General features: G+C 41.0%; 1 protein-coding gene across 2 annotated transcripts in view; it reads right to left on the bottom strand.

Moving 5' to 3' along the window:
- LOC126470247 (A-kinase anchor protein 10, mitochondrial) overlaps positions 1 to 25304 on the bottom strand; it is a 120982-nt gene that overhangs the window by 20675 nt on the left and 75003 nt on the right. Inside the window, exon 9 of one of the 2 annotated variants that reach the window (XM_050097970.1) lies at positions 9273 to 9447. The exons of the other annotated variant lie outside the window; for it this stretch is intronic. Within the exon in view, the coding sequence (XP_049953927.1) occupies positions 9396 to 9447 (52 nt within the window). The 3' untranslated portion in view covers positions 9273 to 9395. Of the gene's footprint in view, positions 1 to 9272; positions 9448 to 25304 lie in introns of those variants that run through there. 2 annotated transcript variants of the gene reach the window in all.

Here is a 25304-nt window from a genome sequence, read left to right as displayed (position 1 = left end):
TCAGGAGGAATGAATATGTTGTGAAGCAGTAGTCGAAATGGCTAATTCCTTAAACAAATGTCTAACAGATGGTCATTGGTGAACACCACATATTATTCTTACATCAGCTTTTTGAGCACTGAAAACTTTCTTTCTTAAATCTGAATTGCCCCAGATCATCATTGAAGGAAAACACGCAAAGTATGTTTTCTTGGTGATTTGTCTGTTCCTGAGATTTGCAATGATTTAAAGCGCAAATGTGGTCGAAATGAACTGTAATAGGAGTACAAAAATGTGTTCTTGCTATTTCCACCTAGAATTTTGAAGTTTACACCCTAGTTACTATTCCCTCCCCAGGTGCGCAGAATCGAATTATTGTGTCTCTTAGAAACTGACAGTCTGACCACTTGCAGAACACCACTCAATAATAGTTTTAAGAACGTTATTTGTAATTTCTTCTGTTGCTCTATGTATCTACATTTCCATCTACATTGATATTCTGCAATCCACCTTATTGTGCACGGCAGAGGATACCCTATACCATCACTAGTCATTTTCTTTCCTGTTCCACACACGAACAGAACAAGGGAAAAACAACGAGCTATATGCCTCTGTATGAGCCTTAATTTCTTTTATCTTACCTTTGTGGTTCTTATTCGCAATGTACATTGGAGGCAACAGAACTGTTCTGCAATCAGCTTCAAACGCTGCTTCTCAACATTTCCTCAATAGTATTCCTTGAAAATAATGTCGCCTTCCCTACACGGATTCCCATTTGAGTTCCCAAAGTATCTGTCTGACACTTGCATTGTTTGAACCTACCAGTAACAAATCTAGCAGCCCGCCTCTGAATTGCTTTGATCTCTTCCTTTAATCTGACCTGGTACGGAACCCAACACTTGAGCAATACTTAAGAATAGATCGCACTAGTCTCCAGCATGTGGTCTCCTTCGCAGATGAATCGCACTTTCCTACAATTCTCCCAGTAAACTGAAGTTGATAATTCGCCTTTCCTACCACAACCCTCACATGCTCATTCCATTTCATATCGCTTTGTAACATTGTGCACAAATATTTAAAAAACTTGACTGTGTCAAGCAGAACACTAGTAATACTGTAACTTAACATTACAGGTTTGTTCTTCCTACTTATCAACATTAACTTACATTTTTCCACATTTAGAGCTAGCTGCCATTCATCACAACTAAAAATTTGGTCTAAGGCATCTTTTAACTTCCTACAGTCACTCAACTTTGACTCATTACTGTACACCATAGCAACATCAGCAAACAACCACAGATTGCTGCTCAACCTTCCACAAAATCACTGATGTATACAGAGAATAATAAAGGTCCTATTACATTCCCCGGGGCACTCCTGGCGATATCCTACTCTCCGATGAGCAGTCAACATCAAGTTCTATTACTTAACAAGTCCTCGAACCACTCCTATTTCTGTACACCTGTTCCATGTGCTTGTACCTTCTTTAATAGCCCACAATGGGGCGCTTTCTGGAAATCTACAAAAATGGAATCTGCCTCTTGTTCTTCTTTCATACTTCACAGCAGATCATTGAGAAAAGTGCAAACTGAGTTTCACACGAATGATAGTTTCTAAAACCATGCAGATTCGTGGACATCAGCTTCTTGGTCTCAAGAAAATTTATTATATTTCAATTGAGAATATGTTCAAGGATTCTGCAGTAAACCAGTGTCAGGGATATTGGTCTGTAATTTTACAGGTCTGTTCTTTCACCCTTCTTGTATAGAGGAATCACCTGCACTTTTTCCATTTGCTTTGTACTTTGCACTGAGTGAAAGATTAACAATAAATGCAAGCTAAGTAAGGGGCCCATGCCATAGAGCGCTCTCTGAAAAACTGAATTGGGATTCAATCCAGACTTGGTGACTTGTTTGTTTCCAACTCCTATAGTTGTTTCTCTACGCAGGGATGATACAGTGGTGTGTTCGATGGTCAAATGACGATGATGATGATGATGATGATGATGTCCCATACTCCGAGAAGTGTAGGGGACGATACGGGAGACCTGCACCGCCGTACTAGGCAAGGTCCTAGTGGAGGTGGTTTGCCATTGCCTTCCTCCGACCCTAATGGGGATGAATGATGACGATGAAGACGACACAACAACTCCCAGTCATCTTGAGGCAGGAAAAATCCTCGACACACCGCCAGGAATCGAACCCGAGACCCCCATGTGCGGCAAGCGAGAACGCTACCACAAGAAAATGATGATATGTTTGAACAACTCTCTTGCATGACTGATTTCTTGAAAATGGCATTTAAAATTTGGGTGTTAATTTTGCTATCTTCAACTGCCACACCAGACTGGTCGAAAAGTGAATGGATTCTTCAACTGCCACACCAGACTGGTCGAAAAGTGAATGGATTCTTCAACTGCCACATCAGACTGGTTGACAAGTGAATGGACAGAAGCCTTAGACCTACTTAGGAATTTTACATAGGAGCAGAATTTTCTCCTTGATGGTGGTAGTAGTTGTATGCTTCGCATATAGATATTTCCACAGACACATGAATTTATACTAACCTTTCCTTGCAGTCATTTTTGTGTTCTCTTTTGAACCAAGAGTGCAGCAGCCTCTGCTTCCTCAGCAGTTTCCGAATCTTGTTATTAAATCATGGTGATATTTTCCGTCCTTAATCCTCTCACTACACACATAACTCTACAGTCCATGATTTACAATCTCCTTCAGCTTTGCCCATAATTCCTCTACGTCCATCTCACTTGCACTACGTGATGTCAGATCATTGTTTAAGTGAGATGCTAACAACTACTTATCTGCTCTTCCTAACAGAATCTCTCTCCTAGCCATCCTAACTGATTTATTAACTTTCAAACCACTGTTGCTATAATGATATCATGATCACTAAACCCCTTTTCTAAACTGATGTTGTCGATAAGATCCGGTCTACTTGTAGCTACAAGTTCTAAGATATTTCCACTGTGTATGGGCTGCCAAACTAGCTGCTCAAGACAATTTTCAGAAAACATGTTCAAAAGCACTTCACACAATTGTGTGTCTGTACCTCCTGCAATGAATCCCTAGACATCCCAATCTATATACTCTGTAGGTGACCTCCAACTAGCAATGCATGATCTGGGTATTTACGTGAAGTTGACCATAGACATTCTTTGGTTGGCTCTAGAACTGTCACAGCACAATCAGGTGGCCAGTAAAAACAACCAACAATTAACTTGGTCTCACCTAGACCTGTTAAATGTAACCAGATAACTTCATTGGCATACTCATCTTAGACCTCAATGAGACAATACTTCTGTCAACTGCAGTGAACACATTTGGGAACTTTGTTACAAATACTTTGACAATTTACTGATAAAATTTTGACTGTCTAATTGACTTTACTCTTAAGTCAGTCCGATCTCCCTTGCTGCGTATCGATTGATGAGTTTTCATTAGAGTACCTGAAACTATCGCCTAGCCTAAAAAACTATCATGTGCACTGCAACAGTGCTCTGCTAACTGAGTAGCTGCTTCCTTTGTGTAGTGCACACCTGACCTATCAAGGGGAATCCTACAAATCCCCAACCAATAATGCAGGTCTAGAAACCTGCAACCAAGGCCATCAAAGAGTCACTGAATCCTTTGGTTGAGACCTTCGACTTGTTTCAAAACCAAAACCCCTGTAAACTCTGGGAACAGTGCTGCAAATTGCGAGCTCTGCTTGCACTCACGCATGAAGCCAGCAGCCTTCAACACTTCCATCATCCACCTGTATTGTACTGATTACAATGCTAGTCTTACCAGCAAAAAGAACTAATTCTGCTTCTTGTATATTACACAAAACGTCATTTACATCCATGAGAAACAATAGTGAACCTAAGACCGAGCCTTGTGGAACACCATACATGATTTCTCCTCTGATTTATGGGTAAAGTTGATACACAGATTGTAAATCACGCCCTGGATAAGTATGTGCCTAATAAGTGGATTAAGGACAGAAAAGACCCAATGTGGTTTAATAATGAAATTCGTAAATGCTGAAGAAGCAAAGGTGCACTCTTGGGTCAAAAGACACAAATCACGACAGGCAAAGATTAGTGGAGATTTGTGCACCTGTGAATAGATCTATGTGTGAAGCATACAACAGCTGCCGCTGTCATACCTTGGTTAAAGATCTGGTAGAGAACCCGAAAAAACACTAGTCCTACCTAAAATTGCTAAGCAGGTCTAAGGCTTCCAATCCAGTCACTCATTGATCAGTCTGGTTTGGCAGTAGAATATAGCAAGAGGAACGCCAAAGTTTTAAATTCCACATTTAAGAAACTGTTCACATGGGAGAATCTGATAAACGCACCGTCATTTGACCATCGCACAGAGCCCCATATGGATGACACGGTAATAAGCATCCCTGGCATTACGAAACAACTGAAGGAGTTGAAAACAAATAAGTCACCAGGTTTGGAAGGAATCCAAATTCAGTTCTACACAGAATACTCTATGTCATTGGCTGCTTATTTAGTTTGCATTTATCACAAACCTCTCAATCAGCACAAAGTGCCAAGTGACTGGAAAAAAGCGCAGGTGACTCCCATATATAAGAATGGTAAAAGAATGGATTCGCAAGATTACAGATCAATATTTTTTACTCAGTTTGCTGCAGAATTCTAGAGCATATTCTAAGTTTGAATGTAACAAATTTCCTAGAGACCGAAAAGTTAATGTCCACGAATGAGCATGGCTTTACAAAGCATTGCTCGTGCAAAACCCAGCTTGCTCTTTTCTCAAATGATATTTTGCGAACTACGGATGAAGGGCAACAGACAGATTTCATACTTTTGGGTTTCTGAAAAGTGTTCAACATGATACCCCATTGCAGACAGTTACTGAAGGTATGTGCATATGGAATAGGCTACCAGATATGTGATTGGCTCGAAGACTTCGTAAGTAATAGAATCCAGCATGTTGTCCTCAATGGCGAGTATTCGTCGGAGACAGGAGTAATATAAGAAGTGCCCCAGGGAGGCACAATAATCCATGTAAATGATCTGGCAGACAGGATGGGCAGCAATCTGCAGCTGTTCACTGATGATGCTGTGGTGTACAGGAATGTGTCGAAGATAACTAATTATAGGTTAACACAAGATGATCTAGACAAAATTTCCAGTTGGTGTGATGAATGGCACCTGGGCTCTTAACATTGAAAAATGTAAGTTAATGCAGATGAGTATGAAAAATAAACATTAGTAGTGTCCTGCTTGACACAGTCACATCATTTAAATTTCTGGGCATAATGTTGTGAAGCCATATGACATGGAAAGACCAAATTGTAGTTCATCTGTAAAGAAGACTGCATAGAGGATACTAGTGTGACCTATTCTTGAGCACTGCTTGAGTGTTTGGGATCCACACCGGGTTGGATTGAAAGAAGACATCGTAGCAATTCTGAGGTAAGCTGTTAGATTTGTTACCACCCTGTTTGATCAGCATGCAAGTGTTATGGAAATGCTTTGAGAGTTCAAGTGGGAATCCCTGGAGGGAAGAAGACATTCATTTTGAATAAAACTACTGAGAAAGTTTAGAGAACCAGCATTTGAAGCTGACTGCCGAACAATCCGACAGCCGCCAACATACATTTCGCGTACGGACCACAAAGATAAGGGAAGTTAGGGCTCATACAGAGGCAGAGAGACAATCATTTTTCCCTTGCCCTATCTGCAACTGGTACGGGTAAGGAAACATCTAGTTGTGGTACACGGTACCCTCCGCAAAGCACTGTATGGTGGCTTGCAGAGTATGTACAAAGGTGTAGATGTAGAATCTGTATATTCCCTTACTTCCAGTACTCACTGCACCCCTACCTTCTATATGATTCCTAACATACACAAACCCAACCACCCAGGATACCCCATTGTGGCTACAGTAGTTACTGCATCCCGAGAGAGAGAGAATCTTTGCCATTGTGGACCAACACCTCCAGCATATTAACTGTAATCTAATCTCCTATTAAAAGATGCCAACCATTTCCTCTACCAATGCTCTACGTTCTAGTTCATTTACCATCTGGTGTCTGCTCATCCCTGTTGGTGGTACATGATGTCTACACCCTAATATCCCCAATGCCACTAGTGAACACTAACTTTTCCAAGCCTGACTGACTCCAAACTTATAACTTGTGTTCTGATCATCATGACCAACTACATCCTCACCCATAATTACTTTTCCTCTGAAGGCATCACCTACAACTTTATCCAAGGTACATCAAGGGGCACTCAAATGGTACCATCCTATGCAAACCTATTCATGAGCTGTCTAGAGGAGTTCTTTCAAACCGCTCTCCTGGCTCATATTCAATGATGTTATCTCCATGATTTGGCCTGAGGATACACCCATTAACATTTCTCCAGAATCTCTACACCTTCTCTCCCATTTACTCCGCCCGGTTCTCCATCCCAATAAGCCATTTTTCTGGCCTACAGAATCATGTACGATTTCATATTTAGATGCTAATATATTTTGTGCAATTTGTTGGAAGTATTAGGCAATATAACATATACCTACTAGTACAATGATATTAATATGTTACAATGACTCATTGGGTTAAATACGTTAAAAGAAAATTAGTAATATTAAATGCACTGGTGAGAGCCGAGTGTCCACATGAGGATGACTGAATACAGAAGCAGTTGCCATCCAAGGTGGCAATGGTTCAACAAACATTCTCAATATTAACAGGTGAATGTAGAGCGAGTTTTGTCTATGCGCCAGAGGGCATTATGAAACCAAGTACAATTACAGATTTAGAGTAACATACAACTGATAAGTGTTAGGGCAAATGTTACGTAACTAACTGTGGTAACAGAGAAAGATAGGACTATCTGACTTGCTCTTATATTACTCCTCTAACATTAATATAATTTTTCTTTAGTCAAACTCTTTGTTAATAGTGCATACACAAGAATTACTCAAAATATTCAATTTCTCACTTAAGGTCACAGTGTGGTAAAGAATGAAACTTTTCTTAATTAATCAACTGGTCTCAAATTTTAAACATATAATTTCTGCATACTGCTAAATGTAACTACAGAGTCACAACTCAATCTATCCAACAGTTTTTGAGAAATAATTATTGTATATTATTTTAGATGTTTTTATTCTTCTTTTATGTACTAAATTGTGATTGAAAAATTGATTACTGTATTTAATAATACTGATACAAGGGTGGTTTGATAAGTTCTCGGAACGGAACAGAAAAAAGTACTTACATCACTGAAACTTTTTTTATTTTTCAATGTAGTCTCCTTGTAGATTAATGCACTTGCTCCAATGATGTCCCAGTGCCTTGATCCCATCTCAAAAATGAGTTTCCTCCAAGCCTGCAAAATGGTTGTTAACTCCAGCTATCAATTCTTCGTCTGAAATAAATCTTCATCCATCAAAAAAAATTCTCAGTTTTAGGAAGAGAGGGATGTCTGACGGAGCCATATCAGGTGAATAAGGCAGATGTAGCAACAATTCATACCTTAGTTCATATAGTTTTGCCATGGCAACAGCACATGTGCCTGTGCATGCATTGCCTTGATGGAAGATGACTTTCTTCCTTGCTAAACTTCACCTTTTTTTTCACGTATCTTTTGTTGCAATTTGTCCAGGAGGTTAGCATAGTATTCTCCAACAATTGTTTGCCCAGTGTGGAGATAATCTACAAACAGAATCCCCTTCCTATCCCAGAACACTGATGTCATGACCCTTCCTGCCAAAGGAACTGTCTTTGCTTTCTTTGGTGGCAAAGAATCAGCATGTTTCCACTGTTCTGACTGTTGTTTTGTCTATGGGGTATAGTAGTGCACCCACGTTTCATCTGTGGTCACAAACCGGCACAAAAAATTTTGTTTGTTTCTCCTCAAACAGGCCAAACATTGTTCCGATACGTCCATTCTCATGCATTTTTGATCCAGCGTCAAAGAGTTGCAGCACCCATCTTGCATCACGCATTTTCAATCAGTGATCCTCAATGACCATTTTGTGCACTTTTGCAATGACTTCTGGAGTACACACACATCTTGGCCGACCATTGTGCAGATCATCATTTAAGCTCTCCTGGCCAAATTTAAATTCATTTGTCCACTTGGCAATATCTGAATAAGATGAAGCACAGTCCCCCGTGTATTCGGGAAATCAGCATGAATGTCTTTTGCTTTCATACCTTTCTTTACGAAGTACCTAATCACTGCTCGAAACTATTTTTTCCATCTTCACAAATCACTATGCAGGAACAATAACAGAGCCAAGTCACTGCCACAGCTCTTTTCTGAGAGCACTTATGTGGCACGTGTTTACAGGCAACAGTCCAATGAATATCACATGAACAACTCGCGCTAGCACTGGCCTCTCATGGTGATTCCAAGAACTTTTCAAACCACCCTCGTAGTTTTGTATAAGCTTTTTTGGACATATATTATGGTGACCTTAAATTAACTTTCAAAGTTCTGAATATTTTTACTGAAATAAACAAAACACTCATATACTCGAGACTGTCAACACTGATAGTAAGAGTTTTCTCCAATAATTTCATTTAATTTATGGAATATTTACTATGAAAAAGTTATATTCAAATGTTCAGTTTCACAAATTAGAGATAAACCTAGTCAAAGTTATGCCACACACACACACACACACACACACACACACACACACACACACACACACACACACACACACCGTCCTTGTCCTAAAATCTACCTGGGCTATAAGTGCTATCAGTTGTCCTTTCTGCTCTCTTCCGAGTTTCCTCGGCTTTTATGGCTGTCAATCTGGACGTATGTCATCATTTTTTTTTCTAATTCTAGGCACCACTTGGTCTCTTGCTTCCTTCTTCACTTGTCTCTAACTTTGCTCCTTCACGTCCTCATTGCTAACAGTGGTGTGGTCTCTGTTGGTCTTGTTACTTCTGTCAAATAGCACCCTTGAGTAAACTATGGAACAGCTTCAGTCACAGCTAGTTCTAGTTTTCTTTTGGATGGAAATTCATTCTTTGGGCACTTTGATCAGATTATACTATGTAGGCACTCATTTGCATTTTCAGTCTTTTCAGCATTGCACCTGGAGGGAACTGTATCAGATGCCAGCCTCTGATAAACAGATATTGTTCTAACAACAGATGGGCTGAGAGCTGTATGGATAGAAATTTTATGTGATTCTGCTTCTTCTCCTTTGGCATGGGCATGATTACAGAAACATAAAGAATTCTCACCTGTTGGGCACTTCCTGTGTTGCAGTTTCTCATCAGTGCTGATACAGTGGTACAGTGTTGCAAATACTGCACTCTTCATTGGCATAGTATCTGGAGCACTGTCAGCAAAGGCTCTTCTATAACAATGAGACAGCCTGACTTTCCTTTGCCACAATTCTCAACCCTCATCTCCAAGTTGTTTTGCAATGTGATTCACACAGTCTTCCTTCGTAGTTTCTGTGTTCCCATGGACATTCAATTGAATTAATTATATTGTTTCTACATTTCTCTTTCGAATTTCACAAAAGCCTTTCGTATTATAACTGAGCATATATGAATGAACATATTTAAGGGGGGAAAAAAAAAAAATCACTATTTTCTAACCAGACTATCCCCTTGAGCAGAAATGATCAAAATCCTGTTATTCACTGTGTAGTTTCTTAATTACTAATGATGTAATATTATAGTTAGTTCATCTGGAGTTAATTTATTTAAAGGAATATTTATAATTTACAATGCATGTGACCAGGTGAAGGTGAAATTTCCTATGAGTAAATATCTGTTTGTTTCTAAATTAACATAGATCATTTGACGGCCGTCATTCTCCTCTTTTCAACAAATGTTTTACTTTATCCAAAAATTTCATACTTCAAAAGTTATTCATATTCAAAACTCTCATACTCTAAAAATTTTCAATCTTTAATTGGGATTATTTCCAAAATTCAGTACCTCAGTTTTCAAGCCCTGATTTTTCTGTTTCCAAAAATGCCTAATTTCATTAAAATAATTTGTTAGTTTGTTAATTACTCAAATTAGAAAATTCCACTTTCTTGAAACTTTTTGGCAGGCTTTGGAATTGCCCGAGTGCTTTAAAATCAAAACCATAAAATAGTACCCATTACTTTTGCCATTTTTTAGTTATACGAATCTTATGTCATTGTCTGTTGTATACCTGTCTCTTTTAATTTTCCTGATTTTAATGTAATTATTTAATAATGTGATACATGTACATTTTACAACATTTTGTGATTTCTGATTTTATGTTTGCCAATGAACATGTGTGGCACACAGTACCACAGTCAGCCTGTGGTTGGATTTCAAAATGTAATGACCAGGTAATTTGCCATTCATTTCAGCAGGCATTATGTTAATATCACTGTAGGCAGTCTATGTTCAGCTATCAAAATGTACAGCCTGTGTCAAAATTGTTTAAATCATTGTGTTAGTCTGCAACTGGAGAATTTTGTGATATGGTGCTTATTAATGTAACTTGCTAACCTGGCTCAGATATTTAGATGACTGTTTGTTACAAAGCTGATCATCAGACAGCACACGCTGACTGTAAATAAATATGAAGAGGCCAAATAACAATTTAATGTATGTTCATCTCTTCCTTTAAAAGCTGGAGGATAGCAAATAAAAAAAAGAGACCAAGAGAAGATTGAAGCTGAGTACCAGGTTAGTAGGCTTACACTGTGACACTAATTAACTCACTTGATATGTAGATACTTTTGTACCATCACCACTATGTGCACGCTCAATCAGATTTAACGTTTGAAATCTTAGTATATGCCATCTACAGTAAGTGTAAGATGTATGCAATTTTATTTTTTGTCTACTTGTGTGCAAAATGATTACTTCATTCTAATAGATATTTTTATGATAACAGCCCTTGAAGGGAGAAATTATTTAAATGGATTTAGAAAAGTATTCATTGAGTGCTCTCTCTCTCTCTCTCTCTCTCTCTCTCTCTCTCTCTCTCTCTCTGCTGTACAGCTGTGTGGGGATAAGCTAGTATTCAAAAAAGGGAACCAGTAATGTAACACACTTTATAATCCATGTCAAATCTCAGAATATTATTGAAAAATTATTATCGACAGCAAAATTATTACACTATAATTTTCTATTTTGCTCCTTCCTATTTTTTTTTTTTTATTGTGTACTACCCCAAGAACTGACCTTATTAAGATGTAAAAAATTATGTTTACAGACAGTCAAATTTATTTCACCTAATAACTTTCCTCTAACTCTCAAGCAGCTTTTTCAACTTCATTATCCACCTACTAAAGAAGCAATGTGGCAAAACACTTTTTCCAATACAAAATATCACTTATTTTTTAAGAGTCACTTATCATTAATCTTTAAAATGCATCAACGTCTAGGCATTTATGAATTTAGGGCATTTGCTTAGGCATTTATCCTTGGCATTTGTCCTAACTTATAAATGCCCGGTATTTTACACCACTAGGTAGGAGATGCTTATGACAGGACTGAAGTAGTTGGTAGAGAGAGGATGTAGGACACAGATCTTGCACGGAGGTATATTGCAGATATAGGAGTTTTGATGCAAGGGACTGGGAGGAAGGGTGGTTTAGGGATGGAAAGGATATTATGTGGGTTGAGTTGATGGTGGAATACTAATGTGGGAGGGCTGAGGAGGACAGTGGGATGATATTTCACATTTCAGGGCATGGCATGGGGTAGTTGAAATCTTGGCAGAGTACACGATTCAGTTGCTCCAGTCCAGGATCATACTGAGTTGCAAGGGGTATGCACATCTGTGATCTGATAGTGGGTATGTGAGTGATGGTATGTTGGTTGGGGAACAGGGTAAGGGCAATCTGCTTCTGGACAAGGTATGGAGGGTAATTTTCGGTCCCAAAGACCTCAGTAAGACCCTTAGGCCGGTATTACACTATCAAATTTCTTCGTCCAATATCTTTGTCCAAAATCTTTGTCAAAGATATTTGATAGTGTAATAGGGACTTTGTCAAATGTCGTCCAATATTTGATCAAATCTAGGGCCTCGCTGTATATTTGATCAAAGAAACCGCTTGTCTTCTGTTCACTGCAATGTGACATGTTACCTCGTGGAGCGCTAGCATCGCTGCAGCGTTCTGTCGTCTGTAGTGTTTTTATAACCATTGCCGGTAAATACAATTGGTGTGTGCCGACAACTACAAAATTAATAGAAATGTCTGAAGCTGATGAGGCGCTTTACAACGTGAGGCACCCTGAATACAAAGATTAAGAAGATTGGAGACCTAACCTGACCTAACCTAACATAACCCTCTCCTGTAGCAAGGAATCGGAGTGTTATAGTGAGCCTGTCTTCTGAAGATGTAGCAGTTCTTAAGTGAATATTGTGCTTTGTGATATGAGGATACACGTCATTGAGCACATACAGAAATGTATGCTCATCCATTCTTAAGTAATTGATGTACGACTTGACGTCTTCCACTGTAAGCTCACGTAACAAGTTTTGTTGAATGCTTTTATCGTGTCGTCGTAAAACCCACGGCTTCACCCAGATTAGATTACTTTTTTGTTCCGTAGATCCGTGCTGAGGAGATCCTCGTAGATGTGGAACATATCGATTTTTTTTAAGCTGAAATAACAATACTAATAGTATGAATAAATACAATACATCATTTGTTTCTATTAAAAATTTCGGCAATGGAATAGAAGGAGTTGGCCAGTAGTAAGTCTTTCAGGCTCCTTTTAAACTGATCTTTATTTCTAACTAAATTTTTTATGTTTCCTGGCAAATTATTGAAGATGAGTGTTCCTGAGTAGTGGACCCCTTTTTGAGCTAAAGTAAGTGCTTGTAAGTCCTTGTGCAGATCATTTTTGTTCCTGGTATTGTATGTATGAACTGAATTGTTTGTTGGAAAAGAGATATATTATTTACGACAAATTTCATTAAGAAGTAAATATATTGAGAGGTAGTAGTTAGTATACCCAGTTCTTTGAAGAGGTTTCTGCAGGAGGTCCGTGAATTTACTCCACAAATAATACGGATTACACGCTTTTGGACCTTGAAAACTTTTGACTTCAAGATTTACCTCAAAATATTATTCCACATGACATTATGGAATGAAAGTATGCAAGCTTTTTCATTTTTATGTTGCCTATGTCTGCTAACACTCGAATTGCAAATACAGATTTGTTAAGGCCTTTCTGCAGTTCTGTGGTGTGCTCCTCCCAACTGAATTTATTATCAAGTTGTAATCCCAGGACTTCTAAGACTGTCAACCTCGTATGTATGGTTCCATTTTTTCCCCCCACTTCTTTTCCGCATGTGCACACAAAGCAATTGGAGTACGTAGAACTGCTGCGGTTAATAACAAGTTGTTGTCAGCCATCTTGAACTTTGACGAAAAATTTGATGACAGTGTAATACCCCTTGTAACGCTACGTCAAAGATCTTCGTCAAATATATTGGACGGAATATTGGATCACATCTTTGATCAAATCTTTGACAAAGAAATTTGATAGTGTGATACCGGCCTTAGTATATTCAGTGAGGGACTCGTCATCGCTACAGTTGTAACAACCACAGGTGGATAGGCTGTATGGGAGGGAAGGTCTTGGCGTGGATTGGGTGTCAACTGCCAAAGTGGAGGTTTCGTTTGTGGTTGATAGGTTTGATGTGGATAGAGGTACTGATGTAACTATTCCTTGAGGTAGAGGTCCAAACTGAGGAAGGTGCATTGTTGAGCTGATGAGGACGAAGTGAAGCGAATGGGGGAGAAGGTGTTTAATTCTGAAGGAATGTCGATAGGGTCCTCAACCTTCATCCAGATCATGAAGATGTCATTACTGAATGTGAACCAGGTGAGGGTTTAGGATTCTGGGCGATTAGCAAGGATTCCTCTATGTGACCCACGTACAGGTTGGCATAGGATGGTGCCACTGGGTTGCCCATTTCTGTACTACAAATTTGATTGTGATGCCTTCAGAGGACAAGTGTAGACAAGGCTGTAACTGGTCATGATAACCTGGGAAAAGGTTGCAGGTTTAGAGCCACTCAGACATTGGGAAAGGTACTGTTCAACAGCAGCAAGGCCACAGGCATTTAGAAATTTAGTGTATACAGAGGTGACAATGACGTGTACGGTGCCAAGTAAAGAAACAGGAACTAGGGAGAGTTGGTAGAGGAAACACCGGTGTTTTAATTATAAGGTGGGTTACTGGTAACAGGTTAGAAGTGTTGGCCCACAAGGGCAGAAACTCACTCTGTGGTGGTACAGCAATCAGCAACAATGGGGTGTCCTGGGAAGGGGCGGGGGGGGGGGGGGGGGGGTGGTTCAGTTTGTGTACTTGAGGAGTGCAGGGAGTGATGGAAGTCTGGAGAGAGAGAGACTCAGGGAAGAGGATCTAGAATGGACCTAGGTATTTGAGGAGGGACTGGAGATCATCTTGCTTTTCTGAAATGCGATCACAGTGGCAGGGCTTGTAGTTGGGGATATCAGACAGCTGGCAGTGAACCTCTGTCAGATAAGCCCTGCAATTCATTACCTCATTGTTGGATAAATTGTCAACAGGTAGGATTATAAAGATGGGATGAGTTTTTAGGTGATAGATTGTGGGTCTTTCTCTAGATGCAAAGTTAGTTTCCATGTTGAGAGATTTGGAGAACATTGATGAATCAAGATTCAAAGCTAGGAAATTACGGAAAGTTAGCAGGGGATAAGCTGAGGACAATGGATGTGAATCATAGTTAGATGACGAAGTAAACTGAGTAAGGCTGGTTTCATTATTGGTTTTGTATCGAGTCTGACTGGAAGTGTTAGAGGCAAAAAAGTGTTTCCACGATAGAGACCCACAGAAGAAGAGAAATTCTTTAACAAATCCCGCATGACTGAATTTGGGATTGGGGCAAAGAGTACAGCAATTGGAAAGGCCCAAACCTCAGTGGGACTAAGGCTTTTGGAGGGCATACTCATGACTGTTCAGCGTGTCTGTTTAGGCAATAGGCACTTAGGGTGGTGGAAGGAAGTTTCTGAGAGACCGATAAATGTAGTATGAATGCAAGGCAGGGCTTGGTAGCTACGTGGCTATGAGAACATGTGGGGGAGATTTCATGGAGGTTCCTGTTTGTAGTGATACTACGAGGGCAGTTCAATAAGTAATGCAACACATTTTTTTTCTGAAACAGGGGTTGTTTTATTCAGCATTGAAATACACCAGGTTATTCCCCAATCTTTTAGCTACACAACACTATTTTTCAACGTAATCTCCATTCAATGCTACGGCCTTACGCCACCTTGAAATGAGGGCCTGTATGCCTGCACGGTACCATTCCACTGGTCGATGTCGGAGCCAACGTTGTACTGCATCAATAACTTCTTCATCATCCGCGTAGTGCCTCCCACGGATTGCGTCCTTCATTGGGCCAAACATATGGAAATCCGACGGTGCGAGATCGGGGCTGTAGGGTGCATGAGGAAGAACAGTCCACTGAAGTTTTGTGAGCTCCCCTCGGGTGCGAAGACTTGTGTGAGGTCTTGCGTTGTCATGAAGAAGGAGAAGTTCGTTCAGATTTTTGTGCCTACGAACACGCTGAAGTCGTTTCTTCAATTTCTGAAGAGTAGCACAATACACTTCAGAGTTGATCGTTTGACCATGGGGAAGGACATCGAACAGAATAACCCCTTCAGCGTCCCAGAAGACTGTAACCATGACTTTACCGGCTGAGGGTATGGCTTTAAACTTTTTCTTGGTAGGGGAGTGGGTGTGGCGCCACTCCACTGATTGCCGTTTTATTTTAGGTTCGAAGTGATGAACCCATGTTTCATCGCCTGTAACAATCTTTGACAAGAAATTGTCACCCTCAGCCACATGACGAGCAAGCAATTCCGCACAGATGGTTCTCCTTTGCTCTTTATGGTGTTCGGTTAGACAACGAGGGACCCAGCGGGAACAAACCTTTGAATATCCCAAATGGTGAACAATTGTGACAGCACTACAAACAGAGATGTCAAGTTGAGCACTGAGTTGTTTGATGGTGATCCGTCGATCATCTCAAACTAGTGTGCTCGCACGCTCCGCCATTGCAGGAGTCACAGCTGTGCACGGCCGGCCCGCACGCGGGAGATCAGACAGTCTTGCTTGACCTTGCGGCGATGATGACACACGCTTTGCCCAATGATTCACCGTGCTTTTGTCCACTGCCAGATCACCGTAGGCATTCTGCAAACGCCTATGAATATCTGAGATGCCCTGGTTTTTCCCCAAAAGAAACTCGATCACTGCCCGTTGTTTCCAACGCACATCCGTTACAGACGCCATTTTAACAGCTCCGTACAGCGCTGCCACCTGTCGGAAGTCAATGAAACTATACGAGACGAAGCGGGAATGTTTGAAAATATTCCACAAGAAATTTCCAGTTTTTTCAACCAAAAATGGCCGAGAAAAAAGATGTGTTGCATTACTTATTGAACTGCCCTCGTAGATAGATGTAGTCCAAGGTGGGAATGTGAGGTGAATAAATTGGTCAGTTTTTTTTATCATGCATGATGCTCTAGTCCCTGGAGGACACGAGTTTATATCTTTTATCTGGAATATGGGATGCAGAAATTTTAGATTCCAGCCCAGAGGCAGTCGAAAGATGTTTGGGCTTGATTTATATGATTTTGTAGGACTAGATTGGTGAGGGCTACGGACTACAAAATCGAAACGGACAGAGATCATTGCAGAAGAACAGGTTGCAGCTGGAGATTGGTAACGTGATGAGCAAATCATTTGGGGGAATTCCATGAGTTAGGCAACAATGCAGGAACAGTATATGGGACAGGGTGATGGCTAGGGATAGGGAAATTTTTTTGTAGCGGCGCAGATTGACATCATAGAGGAGGGGGGAGAGAGAGATATGAAACTCAAATAAGTGTAATGAAAAATCATTTATGAAAACAAAATAATACTGATGTGAAAATGGGATGAGATCAAAGTTAAAATACAAAAAATAAATAAATAAAAAGATGATAATAGGTTGGGATGAAGCTCGGTAAGTGGTCATGTGTGGAGAGAGGGGGCAGCAGATATAATTAGATTGAGCAGGGTCAGTAAGGAACATGTTTGAGTTGGGAAGAAGATGGGGGAGGCGGGAGACTGTTAGGTAAGAGAGGGAAGAAAATACATATGGTTCATGGAAGACCAGGAAAACATGAAAATACAAGTGGGAGAAGGGATACACTGGGATAAATTTTAAGGTTCAGGAATAATGATATCAGTAGGCACAATGTGAGATACAAGATGCTGCACCAACAGTCCACACGGGCACATAGAGAAGTGCTGTGTGTGGACGATACAGTTAATACAGAGTGGCTCGAAAGTCAAGAGCTCCACAGATTATGTGGTTAGCAGTTGGAAAGTGCGTGTGATGTGGAAGGCCACAAGGAAAGATGGGAAAGTAGAGAAAGAAAAGGATGGACTGTGGGTGAAGTTATGCAAAAGAGAATAGTAACAATGGGAAAAAGTACTGGATTATAGGAACAGTATGGTTAGGGATGGGGGAATATACAACTGCTTCCTGTGGGAGTAGGCAAGGACAAAGGACATGGTGGGCACCAGATAGTGAGCTTTTAGGTGTAGCAGTAGCTTAAGCTTAAACAATGCATTAGTGTCTAATGGTAACTGCAGTGAAGCACTTCATACAGGTAGGTGTGCTTTTGAAACAATCATCAACAACACAAACAAAAATGTGTAACAGTGTTCCACCAAAACACTCAGTGTATCCAAAACAAAGCGCAGCAGCTTGAAGTCAAGTTGCAAACCCTAAATAGCTCTGTTATATGCATCACTGAGCACTGGTGCAAGGAAAGTGAAATTGCCTATGCAACTTTGCCCTCATACATACTAGCATCTTCTTATTGTAGAGTTTCAATGAATCAGTCATGTATTTATATTAAGAATGAACTCCAATATAAGGTTAGAAGTGCCACTGTCTCTCTTGGTGAAGAAAAACACTTTGAAGGGTCAGCAATAGAGTTATCATCTCAAAATGTTCCCAAAAAACTTGTCACATTATGTGTATATCATTCTCCTGGTGATGATTTTGACATATTGTGGACTTTCATATCATCTTTGTCAAATTGCACAAATAAATGTTCCTATGGGAAAGGCATCCAAGCTACATGCATACAAAAGAATCTACTCCAAATCAGTCACGCAAAACTGTACTGTACAGTTAAGTCGTGAAACCTGGGATGGCGTACTGCACAAACAGATGCCAGCAAAAAGTTCTGTCGTTTCATGTCACTGTTTAAGGTCAAATCTGAAGAATCATTTCCCAAAGTCCTACTTCCCGTTGGAGCACAGAGCAACACAAAATGGTTTACCAGTGGGATTACAAAATCTGCCGAAATCTTCAGACAACTCAGCTCTATAAAGAATACATGCAGTGACCCTGGTTTGTAAGCTATTACAAAAACTACAAAAAAAATGTACAGAAAGGTACTTCAGGCAGCTAAAAAGTCAGCTAACAACAAACTGACAAAAAATTCAAATAACTAAAGTAAAGCTGCTTGGGATTTAGTTAAACGTGAGACTGGAAATTAAAAAAAAAGACACATTCAAACATTAAAATCAAGAAATCAGGCAATACAACCAGTGATCAAAAAGAGCTGGCTAACTTCATAAACTCATACTTCACCAGTATTGCAAAAGACCTGCAGAGCAAATTTCCAGAAAGATCTGATATCCCAGTGCAAAATTACATTAAAAAATGCAATAGTTCAGCTCTCCACTACCGAGAGAGAAGTAAGCAGTACCATAAAACAATTAAAAAAACAAATCCTCAACAGGACTGGATGAAGCCCCAGTTTGTGCATTAAAAGTGTGCATGGACAGCATTAAAGCCCCTTCAACTGACATCATTAACCAGTCTTTTAAGATTGACTGCTTCCCAGACTACCTAAACTAATTAAAATCATACATCTTTACAAAAAAGGTGACGTTGAAAACACAGAAAACTGCAGGCCAATTGCTTTACTTCCAGGATTTTCCAAAATAGTGGAGACTTTAATGAAAAATAGACTTATGTGCTACTTAAATAAATATAATCTTCTCTGCAAGGAACAGCATGGCTTCAGACCAGGCAGAAGCACTGAAACCGCAATAGCTCAGTTTACAAAAATTGTTCTTGAATCACTAGACAAGGATAGTTATGTAATTGGAATTTTCCTAGATCTATCGAAGGCCTTCGATGCCGTTTATAACGACATTCTTCTACACAAGTTGGAGTCTCTAGGAATCAGGGGAGTGGTAAATAAATGGTTCCAGTCATACCTAAATAACAGAGTGCAGAAATTTCACATAGTACATCCAAATGTGTGGTAAATCACTTATCCAATGCACAGTATGTTAATATAGGAGTCCCACAAGGAAGTGTTCTGGGCCCAATATTGTTCTTAATTTATATTAATGATTTCCCACAATGTGTGGACCATGGAGAAAAAGTACTTTTTGCTGATGACAGCAATATACTGATTACAAGCAAGACACTTGATCTGCTATTGGAAAAAGCCAATGAAGCACCAGCAGATGAACATATCATGAGTATCTCAAAGAGGATCTCCACAGCATGCTATGTGCTTAGTGTTCTTGCATCCTTAGCTACGGAATAGTCGCTTGGGGAAATAGTACCCAGAATCTACAAACAGTTATCAGATTACAAAAAGAGAGCTGCAAGAATTATGACAAAATGCAATAAATGGGCTCATGGTAAAGAATTATTTAAAAACCTGGGCATTCTCACTCTTGCTTGTGAGTTTATTTTTCAGACCATAATGTATATCAGCAAAATCTTGACAATTATATCTCCAATAACATTCATAATCATAACACAAGGTTGAGTCATTGCCTCTATTTAGATGGAAAGAATAAGCTAAAAGCTCAGAGCAGTCTTGATTATCGTGGCGTGATAATCTATAATAAGCTGCCACAGAATATGAAATAAATTAGCAGTATTTATTCTTTTAAAAATACTGTAAAACTGTTTTTTCAAGAGCATTCTTTCTACAGTCTGCAAGAATATCTTAAATGAAAACCAAAGAATTGTTGGACAAACACAAACAAACACACGAAATTCAAGCTTTCGCAACAAACTGTTGCCTCATCAGGAAAGAGGGAAGGAGAGGGAAAGACGAAAGGATGTGGGTTTTAAGGGAGAGGGTAAGGGGTCATTCCAATCCCGGGAGCGGAAAGACTTACTTTAGGTGGAAAAAAGGACAGGTATACACTCGCGCGCACACACACACACACACACACACACACACACATACACATACACATACCCACCCACCGTCCCCTCTCCTAAACTCAGTAGACCACCCAAACAGTACGTATACTGTTTAATTAAGTTATTTTTGAACAATTATTGGTTATCAACGCCATAATCTCCATAAGAATAACACAGACCGGAAGTGAATTCTTCTGCTACACGGATCAAGTAAATATACTGGACGCGCAACAATCGTGCAACAATGGCGTAAAAGAGCGCAACAATGGTGCAACAATAGCGTAAGCGAGACCCACCCACCGTCCCCGCTCCTAAACTCAGTAGTCCACCCAAACAGTATGTACACTGTTTAGTTAAATTATTTAATTGCCTATATAATTCACCCTGATAAGGAGACCTCACTTACCATGAGGCCATTTCATAGGATGGCCTTCGGCTGTGTGTCTGAACAGGACTTTGAGGTTCTTATTCTATTGAGGTTATAAGAACTATTTAAATATATCAATCTTTATATAGTTATAATAGAGGGAAACATTCCACGTAGGAAATATATATCTAAAAACAAAGATGATGTGACTTACCAAATGAAAGTGCTGGCAGGTCGACAGACACACAAACAAACACAAACATACACACAAAATTCAAGCTTTCGCAACAAACTGTTGCCTCATCAGGATGCCTGATGAGGCAACAGTTTGTTGCGAAAGCTTGAATTTTGTGTGTATGTTTGTGTTTGTTTGTGTGTCTGTCGACCTGCCAGCACTTTCATTTGGTAAGTCACATCATCTTTGTTTTTAGATATATATATATATATATAATGGAAGGAAACATTCCACGTGGGAAAAATTATATATAAAAACAAAGATGAGGTGACTTACCGAACAAAAGCGCTGGCAGGTCGATAGACACACAAACACAAACATACACACAAAATTCAAGCTTTCGCAACAAACTGTTGCCTCATCAGGAAAGAGGGAAGGAGAGGGGAAGACGAAAGGAAGTGGGTTTTAAAGGAGAGGGTAAGGAGTCATTCCAATCCCGGGAGCGGAAAGACTTACCTTAGGGGGAAAAAAGGACAGGTATACACTCGCACACACGCACATATCCATCCACACAATATGTCTGCTTGTGTCTGTATGTGTGGATGGATATGTGCGTGTGTGCGAGTGTATACCTGTCCTTTTTTCCCCCCTAAGGTAAGTCTTTCCGCTCCCGGGACTGGAATGACTCCTTACCCTCTCCTTTAAAACCCACTTCCTTTCGTCTTCCCCTCTCCTTCGCTCTTTCCTGATGAGGCAAAAGTTTGTTGCGAAAGCTTGAATTTTGTGTGTATGTTTGTGTGTCTATCGACCTGCCAGCGCTTTTGTTCGGTAAGTCACCTCATCTTTGTTTTTATATATAATTTTTCCCACGTGGAATGTTTCCTTCCATTATATATATATATATACAAAGATGATGTGACTTACCAAACGAAAGCGCTGGCAGGTCGATACACACACAAACAAACACAAACATACACACAAAATTCAAGCTCTCGCAACAAACCGCCGCCCCACCAGGAAAGAGGGAAGGAGAGGGAAAGACGAAAGGATGTGGGTCCCAAGGGAGAGGGCAAGGAGTCACTCCAATCCCGGGAGCGGAAAGACCCACCTTAGGGGGAAAAAAGGACAGGTATACACTCGCACACACACCCACATCCATCCGCACATACACAGACACAAGCAGACATTTGTAAAGGCAAAGAGTTTGGGCAGAGATGTCAGTCGAGGCGGAAGTGCAGAGGCAAAGATGTTGTTGAATGACAGGTGGGGTGTGAGTGGCGGCAACTTGAAATTAGTGGAGGTTGAGGCCTGGCGGATAACGAGAAGAGAGGATATACTGAAGGGCAAGTTCCCATCTCCGGAGTTCTGACAGGTTGGTGTTAGTGGGAAGTATCCAGATAACCCGGACGGTGTAACACTGTGCCAAGATGTGCTGGCCGTGCACCAAGGCATGTTTAGCCACAGGGTAATGCTCATTACCAACAAACACTGTCTGCCTGTGTCCATTCATGCGAATGGACAGTTTGTTGCTGGTCATTCCCACATAGAAAGCTTCACAGTGTAGGCAGGTCAGTTGGTAAATCACGTGGGTGCTTTCACACGTGGCTCTGCCTTTGATCGTGTACACCTTCCGGGTTACAGGACTGGAGTAGGTGGTGGTGGGAGGGTGCATTGGACAGGTTTTACACCGGGGGCGGTTACAAGGGTAGGAGCCAGAGGGTAAAGAAGGTGGTTTGGGGATTTCATAGGGATGAACTAAGAGGTTACGAAGGTTAGGTGGACGGCGGAAAGACACTCTTGGTGGAGTGGGGAGGATTTCATGAAGGATGGATCTCATTTCAGGGCAGGATTTGAGGAAGTCGTATCCCTGCTGGAGAGCCACATTCAGAGTCTGATCCAGTCCCAGAAAGTATCCTGTCACAAGTGGGGCACTTTTGTGGTTCTTCTGTGAGAGGTTCTGGGTTTGAGGGGATGAGGAAGTGGCTCTGGTTATTTGCTTCTGAACCAGGTCGGGAGGGTAGTTGTGGGATGTGAAAGCTGTTTTCAGGTTGTTGGTGTAGTGGTTCAGGGATTCCGGACTGGAGCAGATTCGTTTGCCACGAAGACCTAGGCTGTAGGGAAGGGACTGTTTGATGTGGAATGGGTGGCAGCTGTTGATGGATGTGTGAAGCTGACCATTGGACAGATGGAGGTCAACGTCAAGGAAAGTGGCATGGGATTTGGAGTAGGACCAGGTGAATCTGATGGAACCAAAGGAGTTGAGGTTGGAGAGGAAATTCTGGAGTTCTTCTTCACTGTGAGTCCAGATCATGAAGATGTCATCAATAAATCTGTACCAAACTTTGGGTTGGCAGACCTGGGTAACCAAGAAGGCTTCCTCTAAGCGACCCATGAATAGGTTGGCGTACGAGGGGGCCATCCTGGTACCCATGGCTGTTCCCTTTAATTGTTGGTATGTCTCGCCTTGAAAAGTGAAGAAGTTGTGGGTCAGGATGAAGCTGGCTAAGGTAATGAGGAAAGAGGTTTTAGGTAGAGTGGCAGGTGATCGGCGTGAAAGGAAGTGCTCCATCGCAGCGAGGCCCTGGACGTGTGGAATATTTGTGTATAAGGAAGTGGCATCAATGGTTACAAGGATGGTTTCCGGAGGCAATAGATTGGGTAAGGGTTCCAGGCGTTCGAGAAAGTGGTTGGTGTCTTTGATGAAGGATGGGAGACTGCATGTAATGGGTTGAAGGTGTTGATGTACGTAGGCAGAGATACGTTCTGTGGGGGCTTGGTAACCAGCTACAATGGGGCGGCTGGTATGATTGGGTTTGTGAATTTTAGGAAGAAGGTAGAAGGTAGGGGTGCGGGGTGTCGGTGGGGTCAGGAGGTTGATGGAGTCAGGTGAAAGGTTTTGTAGGGGGCCTAAGGCTCTGAGGATTCCTTGAAGCTCCGCCTGGACATCAGGAATGGGATTACCTTGGCAAACTTTGTATGTGGTGTTGTCTGAAAGCTGACGCAGTCCCTCAGCCACATACTCCCGATGATCAAGTACCACGGTCGTGGAACCCTTGTCCGCCGGAAGAATGACGATGGATCGGTCAGCCTTCAGATCACGGATAGCTTGGGCTTCAGCAGTGGTGATGTTGGGAGTAGGATTAAGGTTTTTTAAGAAGGATTGAGAAGCAAGGCTGGAAGTCAGAAATTCCTGGAAGGTTTGGAGAGGGTGATTTTGAGGAAGAGGAGGTGGGTCCCGCTGTGACGGAGGACGGAACTGTTCCAGGCAGGGTTCAATTTGGATAGTGTCTTGGGGAGTTGGACCATTAGGAGTAGGATTAGGATAATTTTTCTTCATGGCAAAGTGATATTTCCAGCAGAGAGTACGAGTGTCGGACAGTAAATCTTTGACGAGGGCTGTTTGGATGAATCTGGGAGTGGGGCTGAAGGTGAGGCCTTTGAATAGGACAGAGGTTTCGGATTGGGAGAGAGGTTTGGAGGAAAGGTTAACTACTGAATTGGGGTGTTGTTGTTCCAGATTGCGTTGATTGGAATTTTGAGGTTTTGGAGGGAGTGGGGCTGGAAGTGGGAGATTGAGTAGATGGGAGAGACTGGGTTTGTGTGCAATGAGAGGAGGTTGAGGTTTGCTGGAAAGGTTGTGAAGGGTGAGTGAGTTGCCTTTCCGGAGGTGGGAAACCAGGAGATTGGATAATTTTTTGAGGTGGAGGGTGGCATGCTGTTCTAATTTGCGGTTGGCCTGTAGGAGGATGCTTTGAACAGCCGGTGTAGATGCGGGAGAGGAAAGATTGAGGACTTTTATTAAGGATAGGAGTTGACGCGTGTGTTCATTGGCTGAGTTGATGTGTAGGTGAAGGATTAGGTGGGTGAGGGCAATGGATTGTTCAGTTTGGAACTGGTATAGGGACTGATGGAAAGAAGGGTTGCAGCCAGAGATGGGAACTTTAAGTGTGAGGCCTTTGGGGGTAATGCCAAATGTCAGACAAGCCTGAGAAAATAAAATATGGGAGTGTAATCTGGCTAGGGCGAAGGCATGTTTGCGGAGAGAATGTAAATAAAACTTAATGGGGTCGTTGTGGGGATGTTGTGAGAGTGACATAGTATTACAAGGTGGAAAGTGTAACATGAGGCTGAAATGAAAATGAAAAAAATATATATATGGGGAGAGATAAAGGTGAACTAGAAAGCAACTTGAGATCTGGTGTGAAAAAAGGTGAAAAAGTGTTGGTTAAAGCTGAGCTGTGTTGATCCTGTGGTGGACTTGGGTTGGTAGACAACGATGTGCATGAATGTTAGGTGGTTGTGTTGCCACCAAAACACGTTAAAGGGTGGAGAAATTCGGGAAAATTTCGATAAAACTACGTGTAAATGTATTAAAACGAGTGGTTTTGTGGTGGCAGATTATGTGAATGATGCTAACAATTGTCTCACGAAGAAATAATGACGTTAAAACCTGTGGGAAGCGGCTAAAAATGATCAATGATGTGGGAAAAACGGAAATGGAAATAAAGCGAAAGTTATTAGAACTAGCC

The sequence above is a fragment of the Schistocerca serialis genome, chromosome 1, assembly GCF_023864345.2.
Source record: "Schistocerca serialis cubense isolate TAMUIC-IGC-003099 chromosome 1, iqSchSeri2.2, whole genome shotgun sequence".
NCBI lineage: Eukaryota > Metazoa > Arthropoda > Insecta > Orthoptera > Acrididae > Schistocerca > Schistocerca serialis.
The sequence above is the reverse complement of the archived record's forward strand: the minus strand, read 5'-3'. Positions and strand labels throughout refer to the sequence as shown.